This window comes from Oratosquilla oratoria, chromosome 10 (assembly GCF_046742065.1).
Source record: "Oratosquilla oratoria isolate Oo_2021 chromosome 10, ASM4674206v1, whole genome shotgun sequence".
NCBI classification, from domain to species: Eukaryota; Metazoa; Arthropoda; class Malacostraca; order Stomatopoda; family Squillidae; genus Oratosquilla; species Oratosquilla oratoria.
This window is the reverse complement of record NC_134786.1, coordinates 57,674,925-57,688,306: the sequence shown is the minus strand read 5'-3', so window position 1 is coordinate 57,688,306 and position 13,382 is coordinate 57,674,925. Positions and strand designations below refer to the sequence as shown.

General features: G+C 49.3%; 1 protein-coding gene across 10 annotated transcripts in view; it reads left to right on the top strand.

Annotated features, from left to right (window-relative positions):
- Positions 1-13,382, top strand: part of chb (CLIP-associating protein) — a 689,317-nt gene that overhangs the window by 176,458 nt on the left and 499,477 nt on the right. For all 10 annotated transcript variants that reach the window (XM_076191887.1, XM_076191885.1, XM_076191884.1 and 7 more), the window contains one exon: positions 12,885-12,990. In XM_076191887.1, coding sequence (XP_076048002.1) covers positions 12,885-12,990 — 106 coding nt within the window. The remainder of the gene's footprint in view (positions 1-12,884; positions 12,991-13,382) is intronic.

Below are 13,382 nucleotides of genomic sequence, written 5' to 3'. Positions count from 1 at the left end.
CTCTTCTGTTTCGTCCATTCCCCGTTTTTTTTGGGACTTTGTTTTACTGCACCCCTCCCCCCTCTCCTCCCCTCCTTTCTTCGTCCTTGCACCCCCCCCACACACACACACTCCCACTCCCACCCCCATCCCCACCACCACGTCTTCCATTTTTCTTCTTATGGTATATGACTTGCCATCCACCGATATTGGAATGACAATGGAAGGGGAAGGGGGGGTTGAGGAGGTGGGTGGCGTGGGTGGGGGCTTGAGGAAGATGAAGAAGAAGGGAAGGGGAAAGATTTCCCTTCGCATTGCAATGCCCACATTCCATCATTTTTCCATTCACTCTGCTCCTCTCTCCTTCCTCTCCCCTTCCCCCTCCTCTTCCCCTTCCCCCTCCTCTTCCCCTTCCCCCTCCTCTTCCCCTTCCCCCTCCTCTTCCCCTTCCCCCTCCTCTTCCCCTTCCCCCTCCTCTTCCCCTTCCCCCTCCTCTTCCCTTCCCTCCCCACCTCTCCTCCTCCTCCTCCTCCCTCTCCTTCTCTCCTCCTCCTCCACTTCTCAACTTCATCTCCAATCCCCCTCCCCCTTACCGTCTCCTCATCTATATCTGCTTCCACTTTGGCTCCTTTGGTAACCTTTTGTTCTTTTCATGTCTCTTCATCCTTGTGGTGGTGTTGTTGTTGTGAGTGGGCTGCTCCTCATAACCCTCCTCCCTCTCGCCCTTCCCCCTCCGTCAGGGGCGAGGTGGAAGTGGAAGTGGAGGTGGAGGTCAGTGCAACAGCGTCTGGACTAAGTCGCACCTGTCAACAAGGAGGAGGAGGAGGAGAAAATAGAAGTGGATGTTGGTGATGGTGGTGGAAAAGGAGAAAAAGAGTCAATTTATTCAAAGAAGTCCATTTGATACGAATTGTACAGAAATGTCCGGGTTTATGTCCCTGCGAGTTTCTCCTGTGGAAACGAGTTTTCTTGTGGTGGTATTGGTGGTGACGGTAGTGGTCGGTTTCATCACGGACGTGGTGTGACAGAAAGAAGTAAGAATGAGTTGCAAGGAATATAGCGCTACCTGCAGGATACACTGAGTCGCCAATGCAAGACTTTGTCCGAACAAGGAAAGTGGGAGAGAATATATATGTCTTCGTAAAATTATCGCCAATTTATTGTTCAGTAATATTTAGAATGAGACGTCTTGTGTTCGTGTGTGCACGAATGTTTTTTTGCGTGTGTGTGTGTGTATGTACGTACGTACGTACGTATTTTGTGTGTGTGCGCGCGCGCACGCGTGCGCAAGATTGCCCGTCTGCTTGCTCGCGTGCATGCCTGCATGTTTCCGTGTGTGCGTCCGTATGTTTTTGTGTGTGCATCGACCTTGGCCGATGACCAGGGGGCACCTTCGCTGGCCAGCAACGAGTACGACACCCCTGAAGAATGTGCTGACGTGACGACTCGTCACACTTGCTGGTGACGAGGTAACACCTCGTAACGTTACGGTCCGCCGCCGGAGGCGTGTGCTCGGAGTGTGTTGAGGGTGGGAGGGTCGGCGGTTTTGGGGTAGGAGCCAGTCTCTCACTCGGTGGTCCTTTGCAGAATCCCGCAGCCGCCGCATGCCAGACACAACAGGGCGGTCATCACGTGTTCCCGGTGAGGCGCCCTAAATAATCCCATCAATAACGATGGTGGAGGTTGGGGGGAGGGGGGGAGGATGCCGCGGCAATGAAAAGAATTGTCTGGCAGCAGCCAGAATAAAAAGGACGGAATGTCTAAACTCGAGAGGCTGGAGCCCCGTATGCTGGTGTCACACTGTCCGGCGAAACCAAAGTCTCCCTTATGAGTCATTAGACTCGAAAGTTTATGATCGTATTTTAACCAGGGGGAGATGGTGGTCGTTGTATTAAATTATGGCTATCATCAGGTGATATGATTAAGCTAATCGAACTTAACCTTAATCTGGCCGCACCCGGCGCCGCCGCTTAGTGTGACACCGACTTTAGCTACTAAGGGAGCACCACGTGAATGAAATGGTCGGACGGCGGTCAGAGTAGAAGGGTAACTGTCATCCGGTAACTTTTCTTTGGAACATGAGCGACATCTTTGTATTTTTGCCAAAGAACGAATCTTTTACTTACTTCAGGAGAGGTCAACTGAAAAAGAACAGTTTTGAGGCAAAGATGCAATTCCCTCCTATCTCCGGTAACTCGTTATCTGCGTTCAATGGTGGCCAGTCTGGGTAATTTCTGATTTGACTCGGCTATGCACCTCATAATGTGAAAAGGGACTTTCCTGTATGCATATATATGTATATATATATATATATATATATATATATATATATATATATATATATATATATATGTGTGTGTGTGTGTGTGTGTGTGTGTGTATGTTTTGTATCTGAATATTTTTCAGTATACAACTTCATTACTGTGATATGTATTACATATCTGCCTAGACAGACACAACGTTTTTATTCACTTATCTATTTGTTTATTAATTCATGCATGGGTATAAAGAAGACCCCATTTGCGTGCCCCGAATTAGGCCTCCCAGTTTGATTAAATCCTCTGGGTTTAGCTTGAATGAATACACACAAGCTGCCTCTCACCCTGTTAATGGAGTCTACGGGTCCTTGTACCTTGGTGTCGTGGTGGCGGTTTGCGCAGCCTCCATGCACCGCTCGGCATCCGTCGCCGGCGACAGTACAGGTCCGCGAAACTTCAAGTCTGAAGGTGGTGAGGAGCCTGCGCCAGGAGGCGCGTAGCTACGGCTGAAGCAGTCACTTTTGCCCAGTTGTGAGCTTTGGGGACTGTTGGGGCGGATGATTAGCATTCTCTGCTGGGAATGAGAGAGGAGTGAGGAATTCGAACCCACAACTAAGGGCCCAGTCACACCAAGCTTACGACCTGTTTCCGACCACCGGTGACCAGGCTGATTTGTGCTGTTCCTCTGTTTATAAAGAGAATTGAAGACAATGCAATTGGAATGAATCTCCCCCTCATGAAGATGAAGATGAAATAGTCTGGCGCTCACCGTAAGAGAAACAAAAGTGCCACCGTCGAAGGTGGTGGTCGGAAACAGGTCGTAAGCTTGGTGTGACTGGGGCTTAAGCGAACGCGAGATCGTCACACTTGCGATTAAGCCACCAGCGCACAGCTAAGTCTGAAGGGCGGTGGTATATAAGCTCCGTGAAGACCTTTCTCACTCACCAGCAGAGCTAATTCTTCCTTCCTTCCTCTTGTTTCCACAAGGAGCTAAGATAAGAGGGAAACAATTGGATGACGGATGGGAGTGGAATGGATGGGAGTAAGTGTGTGCCTTTGGCTGGCTACCCTCCTTATTAGGGGGGAGAGATCCTTGTTATACAGGTAAGATAGGTAAATGAGCTTTAACTCAGAAGTTTTCAACGGGGGGAGGGAGAGTGATTTACCTTTAAGGGAGAATTTTAGGGTTTGCGGGAATTAGGACAATGGGTTTTCAGGCACAATTGTCCTATGAACTTATAATCCTGCAGGATATACAATTTGCAAAATCATTAAGGCATCACATATTTTATCATTGATGGGGGGTCACAAAGTTTGGGGGCAAATACTTTAACCCTTAAGAACATAAGAATGAAGGAGACCGCAAGAGACCATAAGGTCTACACTAGGCAGTTTCAAGTCCATTGCCACCCTTGAAGGACGATGGATTTCACAAAGAGGAATAGCATCTTCTGGTATTAGACAGAACGTACTCCTTCAAGTGGCTACTCGACCTTGAAGGGCCAACCTGTGAAACTGTGAATGGTAACGAAAATGGAGTACCATTGGCGGTCACTTACCCCGAGGGAGTGCCACGAACATGAATGAAAAGGTGCCACCTGCTACGTAAGAGGGTAAGAGTGATAAGCTAAAGGTGTTTGGGTGGAACAGGTGGTATGAAAACACGGGTTGGATCAAGAACACTGTTGCTGACGTTTCGATTATAAGGCCTCTTCTTCAGAGTGGTTGGATCAGGAACTATTGCTGAGGTTTAGACTACAAGTCTTCTTCAGAATGGTTGGATCAGTAACACTGTATTTCTGACATTTCAAAGAAGACTTGTAGTCGAAACGTCAATATAGTGTTCCTGATTCAACCACTCTGAAGAAAACTTTTCGTCGGAACGTCAGCAATACAGTGTTTCAAGCCATGTCTCCCTGCCACCTTTTCCACACAACTGTCTCACCTTCAAAGTATGTGTATTTTCCTTAGCTGAATAGAATCACTCGAATAAAATAAAATGAATATGATAAACAGGAGTTGAATGAAGACGCCAGAAAGCGACGGTTGACAAGCTGGGAAGTTCGTTGCTCTCTGTGGACAACCGAAGGAACGAGCCAATTCTCTTTGTTCAAGTGGGGGTAAACTTCGATGATCTGGGCGAGGTGGCCCTCAGGGACGGAGTCTCAAGCCTCCAAGTTTGCGCAAGAAAGTTCTAAGGTGGTCATGTTAACTTTCCGAACAAGTTGATTAACATCGTTGTGGTCCATACACGGCAGCCGGTTGAAATGAAAGTTAACATAAATGTCACCACCACGAGTCACTACCACCACCTCCACCACGAGTCAACACCACCACTACCAACACCATAATCATAACTACCACAATCATTATTATCACCGTCACTATCGGAAAAAATTGTAACAAGGTCATTAGTGTGAATTAGTAACGCAGAGAGAAAGAGAGAGAGAGAGAGAAAGAAAGAAAGGAAGAGAGAGAAGGGAATGAGGAGAGACCCACGCATCTACGGCCAGCCACCCGTAATTTGCATGTTAGTCATTGTTACTTTTACCATGGAATTAGTTATGAACTTGACATTTTGTATGTTGTAGAGAAGTGTGTAGTTTCAGCTTTTGTAGCACAATTTATGTAATGAAAATTTAAATGAATTGTGAGTAAAATAGTACAAATATTTACGTAACCTAGGTTGTGCTCCCCTTACTATTTTCACATATCATTTAGGGCAGTTAATTTTGGCCTCCTCTAATGTTAGATTTTATTATGAAGACGGTGTTATATTTTATTATGAAGACAGTGATGGCCCCCTCTCTTCTTCCCTTCACTTCCCCCTCCTCGTCTGCTCCGTTCTCCCCTCTCCTCCTCTTCTTTTCTCTCTCTTCTCATCCCTTCCCATCCCTTCCCATCTTCCTCCCCTCTCTTCCTCTCTCCCTCCATCCTCCCTCCCTCTCTCCATCCTTCCTCCCTCCCTCCCTCCCTTCTCTCCCTCCCTCCCTTCTCTCCATCCATCCTCCCCTGCTCGCACCCCTCCTTGCTTGCTCCCGTGTGTCCTTGTCATCGGGAAAGGGAAGAAAAGGAAATTTTGTTGTGGTGCTCTGAGTCACGGCGCTACGCCCATGTAGGCCGCGGCTCTGGGCTGGCGGTTGCAGCTCCGTCTATGCTGTCGTTGTTGTTGTTGCATGTGCGATGGAAGGATTAAGTTTATCTTCGAGCTGGTTTGACCTATTTTATCTGCAATTTAGCAGTTATTTCAGTAGTTCTTGTTGGGTCCAACAGATTTTCTTGTTTAGGGTTTATGCGTGTGGGTATACAATTTTCATGTATGTGCGTGCATATGTATATACGTGCGTGTGTTGTGTTTGCACGAACGTATGTGTGTTTGTGTGTACATGCGTGTGCGCGCGCACGTGCGTGTAGAACTTTATGTGCTTAAACGTGCACGTGCCCCCACACAAACTCACACTCCTGCTCCTCCTTCTCCCCCTCCTCCTCCTCCTCCTCCTCCTCCTCCCCCTCCTCCTCCTCCTCCTACTCCTCCTCCTCCTCCTCCTCCTCCTCCTACTCCTCTTCTTCCTCCTCCTACTCCTCTTCTTCCTCCTCCTCTTCCTCGTCCTCCTCCTCCTCGTCTTTACTCCGGTTCCACCTCTGGAGCAATATTTCCTCCTTATCCTTTCAGTCCACACGTTCTTGATGTCTCTCTCTCATTGCCTCCCACTCTCATTTCTTCCCTCCCTCCCTCCCTCCGTCCCTCTTTTCTTCCTTTCCTTCTTACCTCCTTCCTTCGCTACCTAAACTCCCTCAATTCCTTACCCGTCGGAATTATTTTGAGAGTTGCCTTCATCGTATTCTCCTTTTCCCCTCCGTCACTCCAAAATTGAGCGAGGTCATATAAGGGACATTGCCTCTCCCCCCTCCCCTTTTTTCAATTACAGTTTTGGCCAGTTGGTCCGGCCGTTTTCTCGTGACGTTATCAAACACAAAACCCGACCAGAATCAATACCTCACCCCCAGACTTCATCCGGGGACGAGGTCGCGATGCACTAAGTGAGCGGGCTCCCCTCATCGCCGCTTTAGATGTGGCCGCCCACGCGCCAGCCCACCTGGGGTGGCGGAGGCGCTCCGTGGGCGTGTAGGAAGCTCAACCGACATGTGGAGCAGGGCGGGAGGGAGGTGTAGGGGGTAGTGGCAGGGTTGGTCACTAATGGAGTAAGGAAGGTCGGTTTGATTGAAGATTGAGAGCGTGGCTTTAGCTCGTTTCACACGTATCGACTTTTCGCCGTGCGCCGTCCACGACACAACATTGTGCTCTCAAATGACCTTGGGTGTCTGGGTGCTTTTACACGTGGTCGTGACGTGTGAAGGCGTCCATGGACACCCATGGATATTTGAGAGCACGACGTCGTGTCGTGAACGGTGCACTGCGAAAAGTCGATACGTGTGAATAGAGTCTTTCGTTGCTGCGGAAAGTAACACATTGTTTATTTTGGTTCTCGTTGAGTAGTTTTGTTTAGCTGACGGGAACCTTTCGCAGTCTGAAGCATAAAACCCATAAAGTATTCTAACTACTTTCATTGTAACTCGCCAGTCGATTTTATTCAACTGATGAAGGTGACTTTTCTCATAGTCGCACAGTTATGAATAAGAATCTAAGAAGACTCGGCTGGAGGGACAAAAGTGAAAGAGAGAAAAAAAATCTTAGTCGTAGCCAGAACATAAATCGAAGCGTTCTTTGTCACCGCAGTGAAGGGATGAAGCAATTAGGCCTTTGGAGTCCAACGCTGAACAAAGGTTTCTTCCACCCTCCTGGAGAGTCGAACGTCATTCCTAAAAACTTGTCTCTATTTTGTCTGGTCGTCCTCCTCCTCCACGTTTTCCAAAGCGCAGGTTCCCGGGCGGCCGGGGTGCTCTGGTGGCGTCATCGGAAGCGCGCTAGTTTCGCATCCCATTAATTGTGGGTTCGAATCCCGCACTTCTCTCCGGTTCCCAGCAATGACTGTTCCTGCCCCAACAGTCCAAGCGCATAGGACATAGGTAATGGCTTCGGTTGCAGTTATTCAGCGCCTCTTGGTGTAGGCTCCTCAACCTTCTTACCGGCCAGCCGGAGTGGTGGGCGGCGCCAGCGGTCCTAATAAGGCAGCGATGCCCCTCGGGCGGCGCCTGCGAGCCGAGGAGGGAGCGTGGCAAAGGAGGGATTCTCGGCACGGAGACGGTCCCCTCGTTCACGGGACGCCCCCTCCCCCTCCCCCCCTAGAAAAAATTATACCCCCCCCCCAACATAATAAGTGTTGCTGGGAAGTCTTGAGTCTTTCGAATGATAACAAAATTGTCAAATAGGGATGAAGTTATCTTCTTCCAGAGTCACCTGTATCGAACAGGTCTTGTACGAAGGATGAGACTAAGTTCAGTTCGCTTACGTTCAGTTGCAGGAACCCACTGTTAGATGCCGCGTTCGCAAACTGCGAGTAAAAGAATTCGTAGCTTTGTGGGGATAACGTCGTAACGACAACGTGAACTACTGAACACCCTATAGTTGTATGTCTCACTTAAATACATTAAATAATAACGATAGTAATATTAATTATTTATCGAAATAGTTGGCCACAGTGTATATGTTAGAACAAGGGAATATGATGACATCGTCGTTGGCCTCGGTTTCATCATTGACGTATCTTAGTCACAAGTTCTGCACGCAAGTTAGGTAGTTAACGCCCCCCGCGCTCTGAAAGACGAGGAGTTTACGCTACTCGGTGTGGATCCGATGGCCTTCGGTAGTAGCCTTTACGAAGTCCATAATGTCCCGAAGTACCACAGAGTGCCGCGCGCCCTTACCGGAAATGTCACCGATTGCGTCGATACTCTGCTCGTGGATGATGCATCAGGGGCCAGCGCACACACATTCCTCTTGTGTTACCGGACCATTAGTCACCCAGGCCAGCCCCCTTACCCCCACCATACCTCGTACCCTCCACCCCCCAACTCCACATTAACCTGCCCCTTGTATGTATTGATTTGCATTCATACGCACACACACACACACACACACACACACACACACACACACACACACACACACACACACACACACACACACACACACACACACACACACACACACACTGTACCTCTTATTCTGTGTAGTTGATTACAGTTAGGTAAATACATACGCTACGAACTTCACGTTTACATTTACACCATGTCAAGGCGATGAAGGGAGAAGCTAGGAGACGAAGTTCGGCCATGACGTACTTGCCAAAGGGCACCGCTGCCACTTGGCCTTCTCATCCTCTGCTCCTCCTTGCCGCCTGCTCTTTTTCTTTGCTTCCCCTGCTCTCTCCTCCTCCCTCCCTCCCTCCCTCTCCCTCTCCCACTCAGTCCCCTACCTCTCTCCCTCCTCCCCACCCTCGCTCCTCTCCCTAAGCATTTTTCCCTGCCTTCCCCTCACCTCCTCCTCCTCCCCCCTTGAGGTTGGGGCGTCGGACAGTTGTATTTTAATGAGGGCGAGTACGACTGTCGGTCCGACAGGCTCGGCCATGTCCACCGACCGTGGCCGGCTGGGCTTAAGGATATTGCTGATGAACGAGACCCGTTTGTGTGTGTGGTGTGTGTTTGTGTATTCACTTGGTCTTTGGATCACGTGTTGGACTCGTGATCGACAGCTATTTCCCTCCTGGAAGAGAGCTCAGAGCTCGTAGGTCCGATCTATGGGTAATGCTATGACCTTGCACCCCCCCCCCAACTCCCCGCCCACGAGAGTTGGAGTAACACCCCTCAGCGCTGCGATACTGATATTATTTCAGCCCCGGGCGAGAGTCGAACCCGGACCTCCGTAGTGGCAGGCCAGAGCTCTAACCACAGCGTGTGTGTGTGTGTGTGTGTGTGTGTGTGTGTGTGTGTGTGTGTGTGTATTGTTTTAAATTGCTTTTATGTTGTTCGTATATTTTTTGTCAGTTTTTTGCTCAACCACCAATAAATCAGCTGCCACTACTGCTGCTACTACTACCACTACTACTGGTAATAATGATCATAATGATTATTATGATAATGCCATCATTACTACTACTACTTATACTATTACTACTACAGATGATTGTAATTATGATAATAACACCACCTTTACTACTACTACTACTACTACTAATGGTAGTAATGATTGTAATAATGATAATAATACCACTACTACAAATGATGATAATGATACCACCAACTTTACTACTACTACTACTTCCATTGTATTCCATTACATCAAACACAGACATACTAGCGCGCACACACACACACACACACACACACACACACACACACACACACACACGCGCGCGCGCGAGGAGGAGGAATGGGCGGACGGGGTTGGGTGACGTGGGCGGTGCTTTCGGGTGGCGTGATCCACCCGCGGTCACGGGACAAGGTTGCTTGATTTTGCGGTTTGTCGTCGAGCCGGTGGCTGGATGGGTGTTGGTTCTGCATGAAATATAGGTCTCTCCTCTCTCTACCTCTCTCTCTTTCCCTCCCTGTGAAGGGGTGCCACGAATACGAATAGCGTGGCAGGAGCCACAACTAAAAGAAAAGTTCCACCCAGCACGAAGGGAGTTAACTGGTGCATTCACTCAAGTGTTAGTCTGGTGGCGACAGTGTCTCGGGTGTATACGCAGTTGCACGTGTAATTAAGGCAGGTGTGATGACAGGTGCATTTGGAACATCCCGGCGTCTGCAACAGGTGCGACCTACCAATTCATCTTCATCAGGTTGTTGAGGGAGGAATACAAGGACAGCTTCCCCGGCCGGGAGAAGGTGGTGGTGGTGGTGGGGGCTCTGAGGAGAGCGGATAGAGAGGAGGGAGGAAGGGGGGTTCAGAGTGAGAGGGAGAAAAACGAGTTGAAAGAATGGTGAGAGGGGGAGAGAGAGAGAGAGAGAGGGAGGGAGGGAGGGATGGGGAGCGCAGTATATAAAGAAGGGAAGAAAAGAGACAGAAGCGGAGGTAGAGGGGGAAGTAGTAACAGGAATCGAGAAGGAAGGAGAGAGAAAAGGGAAAGGGAAAGGAAGATGGGGAGGGAGGGAGGGAGACAAGAGGGTGGGGGACAGGAGACAGAGGGCGGACACGTTTACTAAATATGACATTCGTGTCCTTGTGTTCTTGCATCAGGTGTCTCCTTACAGGTGGGGTGCGAGAGGTGTGCTGCATTTGCCACATCAACACAGCTACATGTATATTCAGACTTCTTGTAGAGTGCGCCAACGGCGTCATCGGAAGCGTGCTGACTTCGCATTCGCTTAGCTGTGAGTTCGAATCCTGCACTGCACCCCGATTCTCAGCAGTGACGATTAATTACTTGCCCCAACATACTAGACGCCTAGGCCAAAGATGACTTGTTATGGCCGCAGCTACTCAGCACCTCCTGGGGTAGGCCTCTCGACTTCTTGCGGAGGACAGATAACCCGAGTCCGTCCCTTGACTGCACGAGTTTCGTGCAGTCATTATTCTAGGCAGCTGAGTGACACCCCTACGGATCAGAGACACACAGCGTTCTTTTGTGACGGGAGAGTCGTCTCCAGTCAAACAAGAATGTTGATCACTTTCAGCTTCTATAATCTCTGCTATAGACATGTCCCTTACCATCCATAGGACTCCAATTCTTCGAGGCAGTATTGCCCTCAGGGATAGAAGCGCTATGACAATGGTGGAGTGGTAGCGGGTGAAAACACCTTCTCTCTCTATCTCTAACGCACGCGCACATGTACGTACGTACGTATCATATGTAAGCACATTTGTAACATGTTCTACTTGTACCTTTGGCCTGTGCCTGGGTGCAATTTTTGGAATTCTCCCTACGATTGTGAATGGGAAGCTAACAACATTGCACCTGGGAGACAACATGGCGCCAGGATGTAATAAGAATAAATAATAAAAATAGATGGCTAGATGCAGAAATGGATAGATAGATGAAAGGTGTCATCCTGGGCCAGGAACAGGAGGATCGCCTTGTCTTGTCGCAGAAGGAATGGGGACCTTAGCTGATGTAGGATTTGTACATAGTCGTCACGCGCAGCTCTGCTAATTCAACACGTTCTTATATTTTTATAATTGTTTATTTATTATATATTTCTTTTTCTTTCGTTTTCGCGCGTTACCGAACTCCGTCGGTCCCAAGTGATCTCAACTGGGCGGTTCCCGGATGGGGGGCTGAGGGAACAGGGAGATAATGAAATCGCCTGGCGGGAGCCAAAATTAAAAAGAAAAGTGCCATCGGTGTGGAAGGGGTTGGACCAGATAGGCCGTGACCCCTTGGCAAGCGTGAGGGTGCCGCGGAGGGGAATAGAATCGCCTGGCGGCAGCCGGAGTAAAAGGAAAAGTGCCAACCAGCACGGAAGGTGTTGAGAAGGTTCGAAAAGAGGGGGACGTGTCCCCAGGGATGGGGGTTAGCGGGGGTTCGAACCCATTATACATACATATACCAAAGGCTTTTTCCCCCTAACAAGCGAGGTAGCCAAAAAACAAAGGCATACAAACCATTCCCTCCCATTCCATCCCTAATACACTCCACTCCCCTCCACCCTCTACCCTCCTTCCCATCTTGGCACCTCCTGGATGACAGGTCATCCCTGCATTATAATATTTAAAAATTACTAAAGCTTTTGTAAATGTGTCTTTGGGGATGTGGGACAAAGTTTTTTTTTTTTTCTTTCCTTTTTTGCGGGGTGGGGGAAGGTCGCAAGGAATATGGAGTAGAAAGGATATAAGGGTGGAGCTTTGTCCAAGGTCAGGAGGCGGCGGCGGCGGCGACAGGGTCAGGCGGAGTGGGCGGAGCCAGATTCGAGGAAAAGAAGACATATGTTGTGGCAATTCCAGTCGTTCATCATTCGTTGTCCTTTGTCGCTTTATCCCCACTTCCCCCCCCTCTTTTTTTCCCCTCCTTTGGTCAACCTTGCATGCATGGTAAGCGCCCCCTCTCCCTCCATACCCCAGCCTCAAAACAAGTTTTCGACGGTTCGATGCGCAATGCAGTGATGGCTCGTCAGAGGAGAACCAATGCATAAAAAATCACTTCGACGTGAGAAAACTCAGCAGTTATGTTTTAGGAAAATGATGTGTTCTTTCCTGGTGTACAGTGATCACCCTACGTCACCCCTAGAAATGTCTTACGCATCCCCCAGTGTGTGTGTGTGTGTGTGTGTGTGTGTGTGTGTGTGTGTGTGTGTGTGTGTGTGTGTGTGTGTGTGTGTGTGTGTGTGTGTGTGTGTGTGTGTGTGTGTGTGTGTGTGTGTGTGTGTGTGTGTGTGTGTGTGTGTGTGTGTGTGTGTGTGTGTGTTAGAGAGAGAGAGAGAGTGAGTGAGTGTGTGTGTGTGTGTTTGTGTTTGGGGGACGGAGGCGACAGGATAGTGAAGGATGATTTAATGGTGCGGACTGAATTCCGCCCCGCCCGTGTGGGGACAATCAGGTCGGAATGTGTTCAAATGAATTATGCCGTTATTTGTTTGCGGGAATGACATGGCGAAGGTTGGCGCAGCCGTGCGGGCCATGGGGGAGGCCTTTGTTCAGCAGTGGACTATGTATGACTGGTGGCTGGACTTGTACTATCCATGCTGTGGCGTGTGTCTGGTGTGAGAGATCCCCGTATACTTGTGTATTAACCTCTTCTTCTTTGTTCTTTGCAGGTTGCCCTCAATGGCCTTGAGGTGATGACCCACCTGGTGGGTCGCATGAAGGAAGACTTCCGGCCCTACCTGTCCTCCGTGGTGCCCGCCGTCTCGGACAGATTAGGTAAGTCACCAACCCACAGGCAGCCCTCGACTCTCCCCTCCCCATCCCTCCCTCCCTCCACCCGGCTGGTTTTCTCTACAATTACCAGCCCTCTCACTCGCTCACTCCTTCACTCAACCACTCAGTCAATCACTTGCGTGTTCTCTTTTAATTCTATTCTACCTGTACTTCCTTCCCCCTGCCTCCTCCTCCTTTTCCTCTTCCACCTCTCCTTTTCCTCCTCCTTCTCTTCCTCCTCCTCTTGTTTTTCCTTTATGTCGTCATTATTATCATCCACCTTATCCCCTTCGTCTTCCTTTGCCTGCCATTCTTCTTTCACTTTTCGCCATATCCCTCTTCCTCCTCCTGCTCCTACTCTTGTTTTCCTCTTTGTTGTCATCATCAATATCCTT